The sequence below is a fragment of the Centruroides sculpturatus genome, unplaced genomic scaffold (genome assembly GCF_000671375.1).
Source record: "Centruroides sculpturatus isolate CEXI.00-Female unplaced genomic scaffold, Cexi_2.0 scaffold2295, whole genome shotgun sequence".
Classification (NCBI taxonomy): Eukaryota; Metazoa; Arthropoda; class Arachnida; order Scorpiones; family Buthidae; genus Centruroides; species Centruroides sculpturatus.
This window is the reverse complement of record NW_019386443.1, coordinates 15,119-39,390: the sequence shown is the minus strand read 5'-3', so window position 1 is coordinate 39,390 and position 24,272 is coordinate 15,119. Positions and strand designations below refer to the sequence as shown.

The following is a 24,272-nucleotide window of genomic DNA, read 5'->3' as shown; positions in this document are numbered from 1 at the left end:
ATGATTAAGTTGAAAACCATCTGCATTGTTATTTTCATTGCTGTGGAATTTTACTCTTACAAGATTTGATCTGCTAATTATATCTGCTGGATTGTGGAGACCACAAAACCTTCCTAATAAATTCCATTTTTGATTATAATAATCCTCCACCTATAAAGTATGTAAGATATATATAACTATTATTATTATCCAGAAGTGAATGTTTGTTTTTTTTTGGTAAACTGTAGTACTAATGTATGTACATACATTAGGCTGAAAATCTTACTGTAAAAGCAAATAAATGTTTCTCAGCAGCCAAAAGTGCTTAGTGATGAATTAAAATTAACTTTATACAATATTAATAAACATATTTATATTAAATTTGTATTAGCTTCCAATAAAAAATTTATATTTTTACTGAAATCAATTAATTATAAAATCTTACTAGAACATAATCGTTGCAATTTTGTTCAATATCAAATCTGCCAGGAAATGATAACAAGAAATGAAAATCTGGCTTTGTTTCCAAAATCCATATACATTCTATATTATTCGGATAACGACTATTTGTTTCTGATGTTGGTGAAAATATTGTTCCTTGATCACTACTTGTTTCATGTCTAATAAAACCACCACATCCTGTAAATTATGCTTAATTTAATTTTCTTTTTTTAATTACTCTTAAAAATTAAAATATTAAATTAAGATTGTTTAGATTCAATGTTATCATAGATAAAAATTTAATGTAACATACCATGATGAACAGTTGATGTTAAAAACTTAAATCCTTTTGCTGATCCTATGTTATCAGAGTGAAATAAGACAGTAAGATAATTACTTTCAGAAATAATTTCATTTGGATGGTTAGTTCCACAAAGTGTATGGCTAGTAGGTGAATCCCACCATTTTCCATTTATTAACTTAACAAAATCTTTGTTGCAATCATTTTCTAATTGAAAATCCACAAAAGTTAACTAAAAAATATAAAAAAATACATTCTAAAATATAATTTAAAATTTTAATAAAACATTTAATTAATTTTAATTATAATTTCAAATTTTTATTGAGGCAGACCATTAGTGAAGCCTCTTCTATGTGGCTTACAGAATTGTGTTCATTCTCAAAATTTGATCAATTGATTTTAATTAAACTTTGCCATTTTCCATTAATTGGAATGAGGAATTCAAAAATGTAATAAAAAATGGGGGTCTGTGACTTCATTTTTGAGATACAAGGACATAGAACAAGTGCACGTGACAAAGCAATATTGCACAAATTGCATAACTTTGTCAGGTGATGTCCCAAAGTCACTAGCCTATCTATAGGCTTACAGGATATTTTTCTAAAATTTGATGGCCTTATTTTGATGAAATTTTGTCATTTTCCATTAATTGTGATGTGGAATCCAAAAAGGTAAATAAGGGTCCATTTAAATGTAAAAAATAGCAGTCCATGACTTCATTTTCAATATACAGTGGAGTCAAAGTTACAATGTCGGTGCTTGCTGATGCNATTTATCAATATAATAAATTTTAATTTAAATAATTAAAAATCAATTAAAATAAATAACTGAAACAAAATTTGAATTTTTATTCTCAAAAAGTATAATACTTTATGTGTTATAGTTTCTAGTAATGTCTAAATTTTTAATGTTTCTAGTAATGTCTAGAATTTGACTAAATCTTCCAAAATTTGGAAGATTTAGTCAAATTCAAGATAGGTACAATAATGTGATGATTTATGTAACATCAATTTTGTATGTTAGTTTCCCATTCTTTGTACTTCAATCCTTTATTTCTTTTCTCTGGTATTTTCCTTTATTACTTTAGGCCTGGGTCAGATGTTCAACTAGTTTGGGCACAGTAGGAAGCAAATAAAGGGAATAATAAATAATAAGAACAAGAAAGACATGTGTGGAGAGAATGCAAAAGTACATTTGAAAATGAAAGCTTAGCATGAGGCTCATTTTGCCCTTTTTTTTAAAAAAGATATAAAAAGCTGAGATGAACATGGAAAAAAGTTTCAAATACTTGTGAATGAACCCTTTCATTCCACAGGAAAGTACTCAGAATCTATCAGAATCTAATCTGGCTATCTAGTACTCAGAAACACACATTCAATGACTTCAAAACCATTGAAGTCCTTGAAAAACTTTCCACAAACATTTTGACATTCATTTAACCTAAAGAAAATATTTGGTGAATTATTGATAGTTCTGACCCACTACTACTAACTTTTTTCACTTCCAAGTTTCTACCTTTTTCTTATCATGTGTAAGCCTATATCCTATAAATATAGATGAATTAACAATAATTTATACAATATATATACAGATAAACACAAGATATATGTTATATAAATATAAACATGATATAATAATATTTAATGTGGTCTGGACCAAATATCTTTTGCATTTAATTAATTTTTAACAGTGATCAGACTGAAATTATTATACCATGTTTGGTATAGATCTCTATGCAAAATTATAAAATTGAATAAATTGGCTCTTAACACATATCAACTGTGTATGAAAAATTATATTAAATTGTTAGAATGAAAAGAAAATTACAAATATTAAAAGTAAATTTTTAAATCCCACATCATGTGTTATGAATGTGTTTTTATCTTTAATGTATAATAATATCCTGTAACACGTGGTCATAAGGAACTAACATAACAAAAGATAATACAAGGTGGTTATAATTAAAGTTACCTTTCTCAGACCTGTATAGAACCCATTCTCTTTGATGTATTTTGATTAAACTTGGTATATATGTTATATGAACCATGGGAAAAAAATGCAAAAGAAATAATTAGTTCAAATTTCTACCACTAGGTAAAAAAATGGCACACAAAGAACAAGAAACACAAAATGGAAACACGCAAAACGCTTTTATTTACAAAATTTGTTCAATGTGCAATCCATTTGCATCAATCACATGTTCAAAGCACTTTACAGTGTGGCAGTACGCCATAATTTTGTATATATGCGCTAGTTGTAAGCCTAATATTAATTATTCGATCTTCCGTTCTTTGTTTCCCTATTTCTCAATCTTTCCATTCTTCACTTCCTTATCGGTGGTGGGACAACACCATTCCAAGAATGAGGTGAGAAGAACAAAGAGTGAGCACCCCGAGGCATATGGGGTGGGGAGATAACAGTCATTCTTGACTCGGACTTGAGAGTGAGTGGTTGGTGAGTGTGGAGTTCAAGATTGCTGTTACGAAGAACAGAAAGACGATGAATTGTCTATCCAATTGGAGAAGAACAGAGTATACTCTGGACGAGAATTATATATATCAGTGGATGAGAACACAGTTCTCCCCCCACCTGAAGACATCAGAAGCAATACAATATCCTAGGTACCCTCTACTCTATCTTTTCTTTATATCTATATATCTATTAATCTATCCTCATTCCATTGTTTTCTCATAGTTTTTAAGTTAGTTTATAGTCTTAGTTATAGAAATTCGAGTAATACTCCATTGTCGCAAAACTCATTTCCATTGCGTGATACCACATGCATAAAGCCATTGTTCCCTTATTGTATGTGTGTGAGGTCCAGAGTTGTTTACTGTATCCGAATTGTTTACTGTACAGATACCAGGCAAATAGGTGAGAGCCTGTGTTTCTTTTTGTCATAAATAAATTTTGTTTTGCCTATATATACATATTTGTACGTTTTGTCCTTTCAAGGATCCATGCACATTTGCGTGTCTTAACAACAGTGTGTTCAACAGTATCCCGATAGGTTTCTTGAGAAATTGCAGAAATATGGCATGTTATGCTTGCTTTCAATTCAGGCAGAGTTTGTATGCCTCCTCTATAGACACAACCTTTCAGATATCTCAACAACCATACGGATAATTGAAATATTAAATAAATATTTTGATACATGCTTCAACAATATAGGTTTTTCTTACATACTACTTTCGCATTATGCATGCATGCATTTCATTCTTAAATGAGAATAAAAGAGTAGGTTAATATGGAAGAAAAGAAGAAGAAAGGGAAGGAGCCAAATCCACAGAATATACATGACTTGTTACGATTACTACAGTTTCACTCACTTGAACACAAAAAAATACTGTCTTCAAGGAACAAGTCTGATTAGTGTACACATCTGTGGTAAGACTTCTTGAATTTAAAAATTCTGCACAGTTTAATGAGGATGGATTAAGCCACTTCAAGTTCCTCACTCAAGCCTGGCATGTTGTTCAGCTCATCTCCTTTGTCCCGATGCTCATTCCTTCACCTACTGGTGAGCACCAACAAATTCTACCACATTAAGACTAAAGTGGAGGACAAAAAAACAGACATTCTCTCTTGTCCTCACTGATTTTAATGCCCTTCCATGGCAGAGAGCAATATCTCTCCTACAAACATGGCTCCCTCCAGCCAACCTAGTTGCCAGTCTTCACAGATTTGCTGAAAAGATGATAATACAAAACAAAACAAAAACATGGGATATAGAGTTAACAAGTAATCAAAGAGGAATGCAAAAAAAAAAAAAGGAAAATTCTTGGATAGAAAGAAAAGAACATAATTAGTGCAGAAGCACTACAATCGCATTTAATAATTAAATTTCAGTACTAATATTGTAATTTAAGCAAAAATGGTTATGAAATATACTAAGCTGTATTAAGTTATTAGATAAGTTATAAATTAGGAATTTCTCCAATGAATATCAGTAATAATTTAATAAAATTTGAAAATGTTAAAAATGAGATTACCATAAGTTAAATTTTCATTCCTATTGTAGAATGTAGATATAATTAAGGTTAGGCATCAAAAACCTGGATTTGGCTATCAAAAATGGATATTAACCTTTTGATGGTAACTTTGTTGCTGCTGTTCTTTCAGTTTGCATTCTTTTGATCTAGTATTGTTTATGTTCTAACATTCATTCAGAATTCAAAATTTTTAATTTAGAAATTATGATTATTATACTGTTTGTGTAAATGTAGTAATTTTGTAAATTATGTTTTGAATCTTCGTAAGTATTTCTACATTTCTTATGAAATAATGGTTTAAACTCGGAACACTTAAACTTGAATTACAGTGAATTTGGAGTATACAGTATTTAAAATTCTAATTTACATGTAAATTTGAAAATTCAGTCCAAATTAGTCCAGATTTTTTTGATGCTTCACTGTATATCTACAGAATAATAATTACTTCATAAATANCTTGTGCTTTCAATGAAATTCACAAACCAACATATGTTAACATTAGTTATCATGGTAAAATACCCATTCATCCATGTTATTTTTATCTCACTGCCTCTTGTAGACATTTGATCACATTCAAATAGTACTCTTTATAGACAACATTGCAGAGATGCTGGTTGCCTGTTGAAGTTAACAGTTCATACACAACACAGATTATTTTCAATCAATGTTCATTTCTCTTTCAAATATTTGTGTCATTCCCTATCAAATATTTGCATTAACAACTTTTACAATAACTTTTGAGATTTCTTTAATATAACAAAAATTTTCACATGTGCACATCCTTTACATACTGAAATAAAATGTACAACAGCAGCAATCTACAAGAACCACTAAACATCGCTTCACTCTTACTTATACAACATACAGACTAAACAAAACAGAAGAATGCAGCAAACTCATCAAGATCAGTGGTATAATCTAATATTCATCTTTACTGTGCTTTCACACTAATACATTATTTTAAAAGTTCAGAACCTTTTTGGGCAAACCTCTTAACAACACAATATGGATAATATAACTTGCATATAGACATAAGAATGAAATTTTTATTCTTTATACATCTTCATGGAATGAATATCATCTCAAAATTACATCAAAGAAAGGATTAAGAATACTAGAAATATTCTAGAACTTATACAAATATAAGAATAACTTTAAATATAAAATTAAAGCAGAGAAATGAATTTCTACTAGTTAAAAGATACAATGATAAATTGTGATTTTATTTCATTCTTATCAAATACATGGCACTCTTATAAAAACTAAGTTGTTCAGAATAACTCTCAGTAAATAAAAAAAAAATCATCATATATAAAAAAAAAAATGATATATCTATTACAAGAATAAAATGAATAATTTATAAATCTAAAGCTTCATTATAAATATTATTTTTATCAATAAGTTATACAAAAGATCACAATAAACAAAATAATTAAATTTTATAACCATTTAATATCAGTCATATTAATGACTGATTAAACAGATTATCTGATAGTACTTGATCTATAACAGTTGGATAATAAATTAATCATGTAAGAAATTTTTAAAGAAAAATGTATAATATTAATTCTAATGTTTTAAATAACATTTGATAGCATCATCTTTATAAAATAACAAATGCAGCTAAAATGTATTACACCACAAAGCCATCAATTAAAATCATAAAGAAAAGGTAGAAAAGGTTCTATAATTATAATTTCAAATTTTTATTGAGGCAGACCATTAGTGAAGCCTCTTCTATGTGGCTTACAGAATTGTGTTCATTCTCAAAATTTGATCAATTGATTTTAATTAAACTTTGCCATTTTCCATTAATTGGAATGAGGAATTCAAAAATGTAATAAAAAATGGGGGTCTGTGACTTCATTTTTGAGATACAAGGACATAGAACAAGTGCATGTGACAAAGCAATATTGCACAACTTTGTCAGGTGATGTCCCAAAGTCACTAGCCTATTTATAGGCTTATAGGATATTTTTCTAAAATTTGATGGCCTGATTTTGATGAAATTTTGTCATTTTCCATTAATTGTGATGTGGAATCCAAAAATCTAAATAAGGGTCCATTTAAATGTAAAAAATAGCAGTCCATGACTTCATTTTCAATATACAGTGGAGTCAAAGTTACAATGTCGGTGCTTGCTGATGCAATTGAGCATGCCTAATGCAGTTTAGGAGAAAAAAATAAAAAACAGCATTGTGTACCTCTAATGGAAAATAGGCACAAAAAATGAACAAAACACAAGAATAAAGCAACTGATAGTGATCGCTTTGTTCTTGGATCACCTCTCCATGTCGGCAAATCCAAGAACGTCTCTCCATACCTGGCCAGCGCAAGGAATGCATCTTCTGGGACTGGGGCCAAGCAGGATTATGGAAAGGCAGAGGCAGGAGAGTATGTTCCAGGGCACTTTGATGATGGGGTTCCAAAATTTCAAAATTATTACATGGGCAAACTAATAAATTCATAGCAAACTGTCACACACAAGTATGAAAAATTATATTATGAAATATAATATGCATTATACGAGTATTAATAAAAAGTGATTTTACAATTTTTAAATTTATAAGAGACTAATAAAAAGCTTATCCAAAATGCACCATATTTAGGTTTGTTCCTGATGCAAATACTCCAGCTACATATAATAGGTACAGTGGCAAGGGCAAAGTTCACCTGTTTATGACCATCAAGTATACAGAATTGAGCCACCTCTTCTGTGCCTAATAAATGCAAAGATCAATTTTTTCTTTCAAGCTCTGTCTCATTTTTATCATGATATGACAATGTTGAGTGATGTCCTAGTTTTTAATTACAATTAATGGCTTTAACAAAAACACCCAAAAACATATAAAATGTAAATTATTAGAACTCATTTGAGTTTTGTTTATTTATATAAAACTTCTATTATATATTTATATTGTGGTGATACACCAGTTGTTTTTTTTTATATTTGTATTTTGTATTAAGCCTAAGATTAAGTTTCCTCAATCTTTTGTCTAACACTTTCTCGAACTTTCTAACGGTCCTTATTCCCTGCTGGTGGTAAAACATTTCTGAGAAATACAACGAAAAACAAGGGTGTGGAAGAGGCCCCGAGGCAAGTGAGAGAAAGGGTGAGAGGGACTTTGGAGCTAGTGCTGGGACAGGACGGACAGTGCGAGGAGATCCTGGTCGCCGTAACGAAGGAGAAGGGAGCGATTCGAGGACAACGAGAGCGAGATATCACGGGAAGGAAGGAAGATCACGGTAGTTCATTATTCATCGATGTGAGTGAAAATCTGAAGAGAAAATAAGAAACACGGGTACCCCACCAGCAGTCTTCCCTTTTTCCTATTCATAATATTAATATTTTCCCTTCATTCTACTGTCTAATTTAGTATATAGATTAGGTTAAGTTAGGTTAAGATAGGTTAAATACAATTCTACATTGTCGCGAAGTACTGTTGCACTCTCTTTCCGATATAGTTATATGTTACGCGAGTTGTATGTATCGGAGTTGGGATCACTAAGAATATTGCATACTTGCACGAACAACAATAAAACTATTGTTGTAGACCACTTTCTTTGTGTTGTCCATCCACGTGCTCTCCACAATATAATAAATATATAATAGAATATATAATAAATATATAATATTCTTTAATATTATATTATATAATAAATATATAATATTCTTTATTATATATTTATATAATAAAGAGCTCTCAATGATAACTCAATAATTTTATTTTATAAAAAATATAAAATTAATTAGTGGGTAAATATAACTTAAGTCACAAATGCCTACTATTCAGCAAAAACTTGTGAAGAATAAGTGTTTTTGACCTTTTTAAACTGTCAGCATCAGATTCAAGATTATATATGGATTGGAAACTTGTAATATTAGTAGGGCCTACTGGAAGTTTTACAGGGCTTTGGGAAAAAATTATTAGGGAGCCCTAAAATATTTCCAAACAAAAATTTTCTTAGTTTATTCATTCTTGTCCAGCTCACATTATAGTATCAAAACTTTCACCTTTAAACTGAAAATTTTATTTATAACTGTTACAAAATGTTTTTCAGGCCTATTTATGAGCCATCCTCAGGTGTTTTATCTTTCTGTTTTAGAATAACCAAAATTCTCTGAATGCTTTCAAATCAAATTTTTAAAACTCAAATTTTACAATCAAATCATGTATGATTGAGGCAAAAAAGTAGTAGTGTTTTCTTTTAATTTGTCATAATTTCTTTTTTGATGGCGTATCTCTGCACTGTCAGGGTAAACAGAAGAGATATGAAAACTTTCCCAAAGTGTGGAAATGTACCATCATCAAATGAATTAGTACAAATTTTAAAAAAAATTCAACTACTCATTTGCCTCAATGTTATATGATTCAATTGTAAAATCTTGCAGATTCAAAAATTTGATTTTGAATTATTTGGAGAATGTGAGTTATTCTAAAACAAAAAGATAGAACACCTGACAATGGCTTATAAAGAGGGTCAAAAAACATTTTATAATGATTCTAAATAAAATTTTCTAGTGTAAAAGTGAAAACTTTGATACTAAAAACATTTTTTATTAAAAGATTATATAATCTTATTAAACATAATTTACAAACATTAAATACATACACTTGACAAAGAATCATAAAAAACAAAAAATTATATTATCAAATTTTCTTAGAAATGTGAATATGAGGGGCACNACAACACTGTGAGTGAGAAGGTGTTGAAACCAGTGGATGAGAGAGAGCTTGCACACATGGCACCCAGGCTCAGGATGCCCTCAGCAGATCACTAGCCAAGAGGTCTTCCTGGTCTCAATCCTGGTCTCAATCCTGCTTACACTTTGGAGTGATGTACCACCATCACAGCTGGTTTGATGGTCTGGAATGCCATCACATACAGCAGCCTGTCATCTCTAGTAGTAATCCAAGAAACCATGATAGCCCAGTGGTACGTTACTTGGGAGTACTGCCATGAGAAGCAACCCATGAGGATGCAGGATGCCAGCCTCATGGTTTGCTTTTCATTACAGTGCTCCCAAGAGCCTTTTACCAACAGGACAATGCTCGACTACACACATCAAGGGTATCACAGGACTGCCTCCACCACATTGCCATACTTCCCTGGCCTGCCTAGTCCCGATCTGTCACTGACTGAACATGTCTGGAAATACTTGGGACACCAAATTAGATAGCCAAGGAGTTTGGCCAAACTAGAGGACTGCTTGCAGCAACTATGGACCGAGATGCTGCAGGACACCATATGGCACCTGTATGTCCCATGCCTGCCCATATCACATTGTGTATTCACCCTAGAGGTGGCCCAACATGGTACTAGAACCTCCTTTCATTTGTAGTTTTTCCTGCAATAAATGATTCTTTTGCTTTCATTTTGTAATCACTTATTTAAATCACCTTCTTGCAAGCCTTCTTGGTGCACTAATTTTTATAGCAATGTATATTTCTTCTCTAATGAGCTAATAAATATCTTAAAGACCAATGATAATATTAAAGCCAAATCAGGACACATTCCTGCTACTAATAATTATTAAACACTAAGTAATTTGGCACTAGAGATAGGTATTAGGTGCCATCTCTTATTAAATTTAATAATTATAATTAAATTAAACATAAAAAATACTTAAAACTGAAAAAAAAGAAAAAAATGCGTTATTTTTGAAGAAAAAGCTTCAAAATTTATTTTAAATTATAATTTGTTACTAGAGTGAGGCATTAGGCACCATCTCTTATTAGATTTAATAATTATAATTAAATTAAACAATTTTAAAACTTCTGGAAGATTTGGCCTGGAGCAGGACTTGAACCCACAACTGCCACTTACTGTGTGGATGAGTTGTCAGTTATGCCACCTAAGCCTTCATTCCAATCTCCTCTTCCAGATATATTACTTACCTCTTAATAAATAACCACACATGATATAATTCAGTAGTTGTTGGCTTATTACGTATGTACAATAGAACACTGGATTTGTAGAGGTTGATTTTTATATACAATATATATACCATGCCAGGATTGTGCAATAGCTGGCTGAGTGCCAAAGGTGAGTGTCCACAGGACATAGACACTGAATATGTCCCTAGCTGGCTGCATATGTAACCAATGATGATTATGTCATGTTTTAATATATCTGGAAGAGGAGATCAGAACTGAGGTTCGGGTGGCCCAACTGACAATTTGTCTGCATGGTCAGTGGCAGTTGCAGATTCAAGTACCAATCCAGGCTGATTCTTTTCTTCCAGAATTTTCTAAATTATTTAATTTAATTATAATTATTAAATATAATAAGAAATGGCACCTAATGTCTCTATCTAATGACAAATTATTAGACAAATTTAAAATAATCACAATATAATAGTCCAATCTAATATTGTAGTTGTTAGCTTAATACATATGTACATCAGATTTATAGAGGTTGGTTTATGTATATGTATAGCTTTTCAATTCTGTACATTTTTGCAAATACATAGACAAGATTAGCAGATTTTATGAGTGTAAAATAACCAGACACAATATCTGAACTTAGAAATATTATTTTAATGAACTTAACCATTATTAACATAAAATTTTTTATGGTAATAAAATTGTTGCATTTATTATTTCAAAACTCAACTTTAGAGTAGAGATTTGTAGTACTGCGACATCAATGAATCTTGTCAAATAAAAAACTTATTTCATATTATGATGAATCTACAACATAAAATAAAGCTTAAAATAAACAACTATACCTTTATTTTAGATCCATGTTCAACTTCAAAAATCCAATGACAATCAGTATTAGGTGGATAATTGTTAGGATAAGATGGTGATGAAATATTAGATTCACTATCCTCAATTATTCCTCCACAATCTATTTTAAAATGCAATAATTTTATTTTTATTTTATTCTAAATTACAATATTCACTTTTAAAATTTAATAAAGTAAAAAAATTGTAAAAATTGTTTCTGTTATAATTTTCATATTTTAACTGCATTTCTTTACTGAAATATAATTTAAAGTTTCATTTAATGACAAAGTTCCTTAAAATAATGTAGTATATTAATACCATTTTGATTGTGTATAATTTTTAGAATAGTGTAGTTTAATATAGGATGTAAACATTAGTATTGTTTCCCTCTTTGATTTCATATTTTTTTTGTACTTTCCCATAGCAACCTGGCATTGAGACCACCAAGAAGAGAAGTTGGTAGGTGACCATGTAGTTATTTATAGCCATTTTATAAATAGTTACCATATAAGATTATTGTGTGAACCTATCATTTTGTTTTGTTATTGATAGAATTTGTTATGTCAAATAATGTGATTTTGTTAATTTCATTCCTTTTTTCTGTTTTCTTCGATTTTTTTAGTTTAATATTCTCATTACCAGTCTTTATTGTAGTCTTGATGCTGGAATCATTGATAGAATATGGTCTTATTGATTTAATTTGAGATAATTACACGAATGAGAGGTGGTTGTGTGGGGGTGCAAAATATCGTGTGAATGAATCAACACAATAAAATATAAGTGCTCAACCAGGGAATAAATTTATAACAAGCGTGCTTGGTGGAAACAACGCTTATTAAGGGGAATCCACTGGACTCAATAGGGACTAGACAAGACAACCGTTGAATACTATAACAATATTTCTTTAATATACTTGGGAGGATACAGTACTCCCAAGATAAAGATGAGACACAAGAATACAGAGTCCGACAAATCTAGTATATCGTGAATCGATAACAAAAATCTCCCGACAATAAATTGCTCAAGCTGACGTAACAAGAATACATGGAAACATACTGACATAAATGAGGCTTCGACGATCTTTTCTTCTCTTCCACTCCGGGTAGGGAAAAGTTCCAAAGTTCTAAAAATCTCTACGGACTTGCTTGCACAGGCTCTATATCTTCATTCCCGCACTTCACTCCACTGTCCTTACTCATCTCCCGTTTTCTCCACTCTCCACTTTCCTTCACCCCTCTCCCTGAGACACACCCCGACCATAAAACACTCACCCCTCGGTCACACACCCCTGAATTACATAACTCCTCTCCACCGAGTTAGACCCACCACGTGGCGAAAGGGGGGGCAAGAACAGATGTAAGGCACAGTTGATATGTTTACATGCAATGCCGTTGGTTGAAAGGAAAATAAAGAGTCAAAAATCATGTGGAAGAAAGCTTTTATCTTGATTCTGGTTGTAGAGAGAAGCATTTTCAGATTGTGAAAAAATACAGGTTTGTTTCTGATCTAAAGAAGTTTATAAGGCAGATATAAGTAAATAAGAAAAGGAAAGGTGTTACTGAAAAACATAAAAAACAACTAAGTCCTTAAAATTTTTTGATTAAGTTTTATGGTAAACATTTAGTTATTGGACCCTACATATCACTGTTCTAATTGTGGCCAAGTAAATGGATCTAAAAAGTCTTCAAGCTTTGAACCAAAGAATCATTGATAACTGTGATGTTCTATGTGAACGGGACTAACACAAAGTATGTTACACAAGGAACAGACTTTATTTTTGCATTCAAACAAAGAATTTACAGGCCCCAATTCTGATACAATTCCCAGATTTACCTTTCTGATAATAGTATATACAATGAATTCTTCACGTGTGGGATGTTGTTACAATTAACAATTTTTATGAATCTAATATATGGTAGTACAGATTTACAATTACAGATCAAATTCTTAGCCTATAACTTAACCTACTTAGCACTAACTGAAAGAAGTAGGTATATAGATCAAAGATAAAGAAAAGGAAGGATTCATAGGAAAGGAGTACCCAAAATCTAGATGAATCTTTCGATATGCTGACTCGGTTCCGATTCTAACATTCTTACAGATGTGCTGCTCTGAACTTTTTATTCTTCTCAAAGTATAGGATTTTCTTTGAGGAGTCTTCCATTTAAGTCTTGATTATGATTTTCTTATAAGTATCTTACTCTGATATTGCACTCTCCAGCTCTTGTCAATGCCGAAATGACCTCTTGCCTCCTTGGTGCCCAGCCAAAAAGTGTCTCAGCAAAACAAGTTTTGCCCTCAGGACTTCCTGCATTCTATTGTTTGTCATCCCACACCCTGGTAGAGAAGAGTTGGGTCCAAAAATTCTTGGAATACAGAAAACAAAAGACACACAAGAACAAAGGGATAGAGAAAAATAATTAACAGAAATAAGACATGAAATTAAATCTATACATAAAATATGGCATACTGCCACATAATACAAATTATCAAACAAAGACTCTTTGGGTATACTTGGACTTATTGTGAAGGTTCCTGTTTTATATACTGTCTCACTACTGAATTTTTGGATTAAATTTTCACATCCTAGAATTATTTAATATTACTAGAAATTATTATTTTAATCAAATGGTATTCAAATTACTTAATTTTATCTGTATATTATATATGAACATTTTCTAATAAAAATACAAACTGATATCATTTGAAATATTATAAGAACTAACTTTGAATACTATACGATGCATTAAATCCTCTGGCAGTTCTATTTGAATCTGTATGAAATGATATCAATAAACCTGAAGATGGAGTTGTAACAACAATTTTTTCATTAGTACGATTTCCACATAATCGTTTAGAATTTCCAATTACTTCTGTAAGGTCACCTGAAATAATAAAATAATACAGATTAAATTTGGAAATTTTAGCTTTTTAAATTTAAATATTTAGAGTAACTTTTATTATTAATTAGATTATTTGTTACTTTTCTACATTTGGAAATTCAAAAAGATTACAAAAGTTATTTATAAAATAATACATTTTGTAACTTTATTACTAAAATATATGTAATTAATGTTAATAGTTAAAGCTAAATAACTTATTATATTAAACTATTTAATATTTATATTCCTTTTAAATATATGTTTTAGATTTTTTTATCTTTATATCAGATTTACTAATTTATAGATTTTATAAACAAATATAAAATAATATATAGTTGAACATAATCCAAAAGAAATTTCTATTATTATTATTTTGCAATGACATAAATACTATAAAATATTTATGTTTTACTAGCAGATAAGCCCGGTGTTGCTTGGGCAAAAAGTAACGATAGCGAAGATTAAGATTATTACATTACAGCCAATCTTACCCGTTTTCACAGAATGCAAGAATTATGTTCCCCTGTTTCCAGACTAATTAGAAAAATTTTAGACGGGTCTAAAATTATATTTGATTTAATGCAAAAAACTGCATCTGCGCCTGTAAATCTTGCATGTTGCTTTCTCTTAATTAAATGTACTATGCCAGAAACCTTCGCGGGAGTATATTAAACAACTTCCCAAAGTTTCATGGCAATCAGATAAATGGTGTAGTAATGCATAAAGGATACACAGACAGACATACATTCGTCTTTATATATATAGATAACTGTAATATTTAAAATTTTATGTAATCACATTGATAATCAGTTATCAGAAAATTTTTCACTTCTATATTAGCTAACAGATTTCAAAAGTGGTTGGATACAGAAAATTTAGTATCTAAATATCAGTTTGCATATAAGAAAAACAAAGGTACTAAAATGACTTTATGCTTTTTGTTATTAATTCAATTACATCTAATTAACAAACACACAAAACTTTATGTTGCATTTGTTGATATAATGAAGGCATTTGTCTCACTTCAAGTTCAAACACTGATTAGTGAGACTTAACCTAAAAGGATCTGGAAAGAAATTTAAACTCCAATTTTAAAGTTGTTTTCTAAATATAAAGTTAGTATAGTTCATGGTAATCAAATATTTTCAGAATTTATAATAATTTGTGGTATTCCTCAGGGTGATCCAGTGTCTCCTTATTTAGTCAACTTTTATATGGTGGATATTGATAATTTGTTTCTAGATGAAGATGGAATTCAAATATGATAAAACATATCACTACCTACTTTATGTGGATGATCTTGCTATATTTGCTCCAACAAAAATTTCATTACAACAGAAAATTAATTTATTAAACAATTATTTGAATACTATATATTTGAAAATAAATATTCAAAAATCTAAAACTGTTATATTTATAAATAATATCAAACTATCAGAAAAAGAAAAAAAAATGTATCTGAATGGTCAACTATTAGAATTGGTAAATGGAATAAATCACTTAGAAATATCATTTTCTTGGAATGGAAAGTTTTATTGTCATTTAAATAAATTAAGCTCCAAAATTAAACTGTTAATTGATAATCTGATACATCTATGCTCCTCACTAAAACTATCAATATTAACTTACATGTGAAATTATATAACTCTGTGATAAATTTGTTAATATATTATGTAAGTCGTATTTGGGGTCTGGATTATTTATTCGATTTGTAACATTTTCATATAATTTTTCTTCGTAAATTGTTTACAGTTGAAAGAACAGTGCCAGGTTATGTACTTTGAGGTAAGACAACCAGATTCCAAGTATTTCCTTTTTACTTGAATTTAAAAAGACTGATTAAATTTTATTACAGATTGAAAAATAATAATGACAAATATATCAAGTTTCTTCACCAACTAACAATGAAACAATGATAAAATTAATAAAGACAAATATTTATGGAAATTAAAATTTAATAATATAGTATAATGGTTCAATATCTCCAATTTGCATTTTTCACTGGATGCTCGCCTTCTGGTGTTTAAAAACAAAACTATTTTACCTGGGTTGTTTGAATCATTCTTGTATATTGTCAACAGTAAAGATGAATAGCAATAGAAAAAGCAAAGCTTTTTGTTACATTCCAAATTGCAATTTCAAAGCCATACTGAAGCCCAATATAAGTTTTCATCTATTCATGATTATTTGGAAATCAGAATTTGAAGAATCTCATAAATATAACTGACAGAAAGAGTGGATTTGATTGTTAAGAATTGGCAAAGAAGTTTCCTGATTGTCCAGCATTATATGAGCAAGTTATGCTGTCAATTTTAAAGGATTTTTCCTTAAAGTTTAAAATGCCAGTAATTTTGTGTGGGACACAGGGCTGGATTTAAACATCTCTAGCCCTGAGCTGAACTGTGTGAGGCTCCTTACCAACAGTGGCATATGCTACAGCAGAGCAGTTGGAACAAACTGCTCCAGGTGCACGAATCATGAGGGCACCAAGTTAGAAAGTTTTTCAAAACTAAAATTAATCAAAACTTATTTATGAAGCAGCATGTCACAACACCATCTTAGTTCTTTGGCTACTATATCAATTGAAAAACAATAGATTATCAACTTGATCTGGAGAAAGTGATTGACCGATTTGCAAACAAAAAAGTGAGAAAACAACAATTTTGAATTTTTTTTTGTATTGTTTTATATTTGATATGAAATTAAACTTGCATACATTTTGTCAATACAGTTTATATAATATGCAGTAAATATTATTAGGTACTCTGTACTTAAAGAATCATATTGTTTTATTATTATATTTGTATTATGAAATTGAATTGAATATTAATAATTGAATATCATATTGTCAAAATGTCTTGAATCTCAAACAAATTGTTATTAAGTAAGGCTTTAAATCGGAATAATTAGATATATGTTTTTAAACTGAATGTTCAAAACAAATTTTGTAAGATCTCTTCCGAGGAACTAGGGAGGCACATTCTACTTGTTCCAGGGTGCTGAATATGTAGCTATGCCACTGCTTAACAACCCTTCACAATTTTGGAAATAGATCATAAAAAGAAAAGAATTAACATAAACATATTAACTACATTTTATTTTCTGTAGTATTTAAAGTATAATTTGTTGGTTAGTAAAAAAATTTTTATTACAAAATTTGACTTCAATTTTCTTTTTGGTAGAAATGTTTGAGACTCCATGAAACTTGAGGTTTGAATCCCATACAGTATGTGGACCAGTGCATCAGTATGAAATTAATTATATATTGTCAGATAAAAATTATTGTATCTCTATATATTAATATATTCTTTGAATGATGCATTTTAAAAATTATAGTATTATATAAATGCATTATATTATTTGGACGAATTTTATATAGATTGAATCATATGCTGTAATTTAATCTGTATCTTTATATCAATAGATTAAATATTTACTAGTACTGTTGTAACAGTTTAAACTGTACAAACACAAACACAAACACAAACACACTTATTACACCTGTAACTCCAGCAATAACTAATCTATATAGCTTATTAATTGAAGAAGGGTTTAAGTTTATCAATCAAAGGTAGCCCTGGGGCAGCAGCAGATGAGGAGACTCCATTGGTTGGCGTGGGCAACACAGTCTGAGTCTGTAGTGGCATAGGTTAGTGGTTGGGCACAATGGCCAGAAAACTGCATTTTACATGTTGACTAACCATGTGCAGGTGCACAGTTTGCACAGTTTACAGAAAGTGCTTTTGTCCTTGAAGATCGAGGATTATATTGATCTCCATTCTTTCTTTCATCCATTCTGATTGGCTCCATGTCCTTTTTTTCTTGTTTCCCAATTGTCGAGACCTGTTCAGGTCATGAGAAAGATCTGCTTCAGAGAATCTACCCGACACCATCCATTAGATCTGGATGGAAGGTGCTGATGGAACTTTGAAATCTGTGCTCATATTTTACCTCATTGTTTTCTAGTCTATGACGTTTTAAAATTTTAATGACCTGATGCAATGTCCCTTTTTATCATTAACCTTTCCCCTTTTCAAAATTTTTCTACGTTCTAATTGCTTGTATATGAGTGCCTTGTCAAAGGTCCATCTCTACTGGTCAACATTCATTTACATCTGTTGTGTCATGTTTGACAGTTTTTTTTTCTTGTCTCTGTCTCATATGACTTGCACAACTAATCCAACCTTTGATTGGTTTTAAAAATGACAGTTTTTCTAGTTTTGTTTTAATAAATTTTTATAACAACTTTTAATTTCAACACATTTTTGGAACTTCACATTAGTTTGAGTAAATGGCTATGGCTAAAAATATGGTTCAGGTATCAAATTAAAGCTGAAGAAATATTTTAAAGAAATAATACTACTGAAGAAAAACTTGAGAAAGATGCAATGGTTCAGGTGTGGTGGAGTGACAAAGATACAATGTTAAGTTTATGGGAAGGCAAGTTACAAACATGTTGAGCACTCTTATGCTATCTAGCAATTTAGCTTTCCTAAACCATTTGAATAACCCATTAATCACCACTACTGTAAATTTCTGCTTTGTTTCCTAATTATAAGTTAATTAAAAAATATTTTGTATTATTTTTTTAACAAATTAGTTTTGTCAATATTGACTACATCACCATCTATCAACTTTTAGTACCACTATCCATTTATATTTTATTATTACTTCATGATGAGATCAAAACCTGATTCTAACCATCCAATCCATTACTTAATGCTGATTGATGGCTTTCTTAACAAATTTACCAACTAAAAGAAGAATAAACTTAAACATATGACTGTTGGTAGGTTAATAATTCTATAACAACCAATAAAATTGCCACAAAGCGAGCTGACACTATCTCACTGTTAATGCAAAACCTTGCCAGATGAATTTGATCAATCTTAGGAATGCTAAATTGCCACCTTGGGACCTGGATGCAAAATTGGAAGCCATTAAGAGAGAGGACTGATTGAAGATGCCTCATGATACCAGAGAATAAGTAAATGCAAATCACTTGTAAATGGCCATGAAAACACTTGCTGTACAGATGATTTTTGTATAGAATGCCAAATTTTGAAAGAACTCGTTGTATTTTAATTGAATAAATCCATCAATTTCAACAGGTTCCTGCTAGTNAAATAAATATTATTAATAATAATAAATATATAAACTTGAAAAAAATTAAATAAAAAAATAATTTATTATTGTTACTAAAATTATCTTCTGTGTAATTTTATTCAAAATATTGTAACCTTTTAACAAGGTTTCTTCATGAGATTTGCTTGTTTTAATATTTTAATTTTGTAAAGTTTAATTCTTTTGGTTTAATGTATTTTTTGTTAGACTGAAGAATAAGCAATATCTTAATTGCAAGTATTTATTAAAAAATTAAATCTTAGTCTATTAAAATATTGAAATCTTAGTCAGGATTGTAAAAACAGAAGTACCATAAATAAACTCTTGGTGTCATTTCTCATTAACCTATAACCCATTAATTGTCAATGAGGTAGGTCTACTAACTAGTTTACTAGCACAACCAGTCATATAATATCAATCAACTATAACTTGTAATTGGAATTTAAGATCAGCATATAACCCACCCCATTATACAGGGTGAGCCAACGAAAACGAAACGGCAGAGATATCGCGTTCGTCCAAGCAAATCGCTCGGACAGGTCGATTTTATTCTCGATGGGGACATCTTCAGCAATAAAGTTTTTGCAATTCTGAATACAACAGACAACAAAAAATTTTAAAAACTCATTCATTTTTTATTAACTAAACAAACATTTATTTCAAATAAAGTAACAAAAACTTTCAGAATCGCAAAAACTTAATTGATGAAGATGTCCCCCTTGAGAATAAAATCGACCTGTCCGAGCAATTTGCTTGGACGAATGCGATAACTCTGCCGTTTCGTTTTCATTGGCCCACCCTGTATAATCAGCACAAATCTGCTAAAAAAATACCATTATAAACTTTTGAGATGTATATTCCTTCCCTGTGTGGAAGTTGATTTACAATTTTTAATTTTACAACTCTCTCTAATACAGTCNGTATATTTTGTTAGACTGAAGAATAAGCAATATCTTAATTGCAAGTATTTATTAAAAAATTAAATCTTAGTCTATTGAAATATTGAAATCTTAGTAAGGATTGTAAAAACAGAAGTACCATAAATAAACTCTTGGTGTCATTTCTCATTAACCTATAACCTATTAATTGTCAATGAGGTGAGTCTACTAACTAGTTTACTAGCACAACCAGTCATATAGTATGAATCAACTATAACTTGTAATTGGAATTTAAGATCAGCATATAACCCACCCCATCATATAATCAGCACAAATCTGCTAGAAAAAATACCATTATAAACTTTTGAGATGTATATTCCTTCCCTGTGTGGAAGTTGATTTACAATTTTTAATTTTACAACTCTCTCTAATACAGTCTGTCTTTCTAACACCACCCCAATTAACACTTGGATGGCAGTCCTCTTGCTTTTAACAGCTGTGAAGGTCAGTTAGCCTAAAGATGCCCATTTAACACAGTTGGAAATGTTTGATTTTTTAAAAATTTGTGCTGGAAATTGGTTTCATTTACTTTGTTTATTAAATAACCCAGTTTTGATTAGTTGATTATATAATCAGTACCCCTTTCAAATTATCTTTCAAACACAGATGAGCTATACACCTAAAATTACGGTTATATCAAATAATTATTTAAATAAAAACATTTCTAAAAGTAAACATACCATCTTGAATAACAACAAAATCATTAAAACAAGTTGAATTTGGATTAATATCAACATCAAGAATATCAATATCAAGAATATCAAATCTAACTGCTAACGTTTTAGCAACATTTCCTTCATTTCGAAGTCGCCAAGTGCATTCCGCATTATTGTTGTAAGTTCCATTTTCAAAACCTGGTGAAGAAAATACACCTGATGGAGAGAGTAGTTTACCTCCACATTCTGTAAAAATAAAATAATAAAAGATTAACAAAAATATTGAGTAATTAATTGGAATCTGATCTATTCTAAAGTAATCATTTCATATTTTTATCCATTTTTTAATATATACAAACAAACCAAAGCCAGAATTTTAAAAAAATCATTTTTTAATTTAATTAAATTATAGCACAAAAAATAATATTAAATTATATAAAATAATATAACTGATTTTTTCATTGGTTGGATTCATTTATACAGTAAAACTTCTCTAACTCAAACATCTTTAACATGAATATTTCTTTAACTCAAAGAAAATAAGGCAACTCGGTAGGTTTCAATGGAATGGCATAGTGATTTAATGTCTTCAACTTGAATTTACTAACTCAAATTTTCTTCAAGTCAAAGTTTTTCATGGTCCCCTGACACTGATTTCTGTTACTTTCAACTTCCCTGACTCAAATTTTAATATTTATTTTATTCAAAGTGATCCCAATTATAAGTTTTCCATGAAATTTTCAGACAATTAGTTGTTTTTTCTGTCCAACACCCACTTGAAGACAATATTCCAGTGCAAAGCAAGAGGTCCTCTCACTTTACAGTATCTCAACAAGATACACCTGCAAAACTGTTCAATTCCATTAGTTACATTGATCATTTTGGTGAAAGGCATTAGACAGGCTATTTAAAACAAAAATACTGTCAAAGATTCTTCATATGATGAAGATGGGTAAAAATACAAACCTAATCGGAAATTTACTACACCGGGTTACAATAAATACAAAATCAACGTACCAGGAACCTGTTTCCGGTGTGCTTCTAGGTAAAACCAAAGTGTTACAAACGTTTTCGAACTTCTAAGTTCTTCTTCAGGTAACCGACATCTAAGCGAATGTCATTCAAATTCAATTCAACAAAAAAGAACACCATTAAGAACTCTATCGCACGTATCGATGGCGTCATTGACGCATGCGCCCCTTTTGCTGGTTGTAAATTATCATAAGTTCTTGTCTACGAGCACCTGCCATGCCATTGACAGAGTGATTTCGTCTTTGCTGTTAATACAATTGTCGTCTTTTAGTGTAGTCATACATATGCAGTGGTGATATTCAGCGGGTTCGCACAGGTTCGGCCGAACCCGTTGTTAACATTTTCAAAGTTTTCCGAACCTTGTTAAACACATGTAACATTTCTCAATGGTTTGATTCTTTTAAAAATATTAAAATATACGTATTATACTCTGTAACACTACTAAACTAGAGCCTTCCGATGCACCATTTGAGCGAAAAAAAAATTGTTAAGGAAAAATTTTCTGTTAGCGAACCCTTTGTTAAATATTTCGAATGTCATCACTGTACATATGTACAGGGCCTCTAGCCATCTAAGGTGGTGTGCGTATTTTGTGGTGCGGATTACCTTGGCCTGGCTGAATAAAGGCTCTATTTCCGTATCAGAGACATAGACGGCCAGAGCGGTGGTTTGCCTTGCATGCAGAATATCCGCCAAGTGTTCTTTTATTCTCACCTCCAGTGAGTGCTTAGTGGATCCTACATAGATCAGGCTTCTGTTCCATCTATGGTCTATAATTGGGATGGTATATACCCCTGGGAGTCGTTCTTTGTTGGGGGTATCTTTCCCGTTCCGTAAAATATCAAAAATTGTCGCGCATCTTCTATACGCAATGCGAACATTCTTTTTCTTCGCTATTGTGTTGTAAAGTGATTTCAGGTACGGATTGTATGTAACCGGGATAATACTAGATGGAACTTTATTGGGTGCTTGGTTAAGGGCTACTTCTTGTCCACGCCATTTGCGGATCAATTTAAGTACGATCTTGGGAAAACCATGTTCGTTGGCTATTTGTTCAATACGCCTTAGTTCGGCATATAGGAATATCCGATCAGACAAGTGTGAGTAAGCCCTCTTAATTAAGGCGTTGAAGGCTGCCATTTTATAGTGGGGTGGATCGCACAATCCTATTGGAATGTATAGATGTTCAGCCCCTGGTTTTCTGTATACTTCCGTGTGGGCTACTGTTTGTTCGAACTTGATGTTGATGTCGAGGAAATGCGCTTCAGAAGCGTGAGCTTGATCTATCTCTAAGGTCAGGCCGTATGGATTATCATTGAACGAATCAACTAACATTGAAACATCCAGCTTTAGCCTCCATAAGATGAGAATATCATCTATGTATCTTTTATACAGTAAGATGTTAGGTGAGTATTGAGGGATGACCTTAGCTTCTAATTGTCTGACCACTATCTCGCATAGGTCCCCTGTGATGGGGCTACCCATGGGGACGCCCCTTCCTTGGCCGTACGTGATCCCATTGAATTGGAATAAGGAGTTATAACATATAAGATGCGCCAATTCTAGTATCTGTTGGTGTAAGTTGTTATCATTAACAATGTTGAAAAGGAGGTCTCTGATGGCGCAAAATACTGCCGGGAGCTTAATAGACGGGTAGAGGGATTTAAAGTCCAAGACTGTTATGAAGGTAGGAGGCGCTGATAATTCCTTGAGGAGTGATATTAGGTCTGTTGGGTGTGTCAGAGCATAAGGATATCCTTCCAGCTTAGGCGAGAGTAGGGAATTCGATCCCGGTCGTTATTTCTAATCCCGGGATTTCGGGATTATATTTAGTCAATCCCGGGATCCCGGGATTATTTCGGTATTGAGGGTTAATAAAAAATAAGAAAATCTTACAGAAATCAACAAATCAAAATTTAGACAAAAATCAACATATTTTACAGTATACACCTAGCTAATTTAATCACTCTAACTAATCAGACTCAGAGTCAGACTAACCAGACTTAAAATCACTCAGTCTTCATGTTAAATTTATTCTTTTTTAAGCATCACTGAGATCTCTTTAAACTCACATAAATTGAAAAACCTTTGTGTAACAAACTATGCAAATAAACGTTGAAAATTAACAAAAATCTCTCTTAACCTCGACTAAATAGACTACTTTCATATAGCAACCTAGTAAGTAGGTAGTAA

The 24,272-nt window shown here is 31.0% G+C and overlaps 1 protein-coding gene across 1 annotated transcript in view; it reads right to left on the bottom strand.

Moving 5' to 3' along the window:
* LOC111614983 (CUB domain-containing protein 2-like) overlaps positions 1–24,272 on the bottom strand; it is a gene marked incomplete at its 5' end in the record, with an annotated part of 41,586 nt that overhangs the window by 3,076 nt on the left and 14,238 nt on the right. Inside the window, 6 exons of the mRNA XM_023356355.1 lie at positions 84–150; positions 425–618; positions 734–953; positions 11,447–11,568; positions 14,174–14,332; positions 21,072–21,293. Of these exons, the coding sequence (XP_023212123.1) occupies positions 84–150; positions 425–618; positions 734–953; positions 11,447–11,568; positions 14,174–14,332; positions 21,072–21,293 (984 nt within the window). The remainder of the gene's footprint in view (positions 1–83; positions 151–424; positions 619–733; positions 954–11,446; positions 11,569–14,173; positions 14,333–21,071; positions 21,294–24,272) is intronic.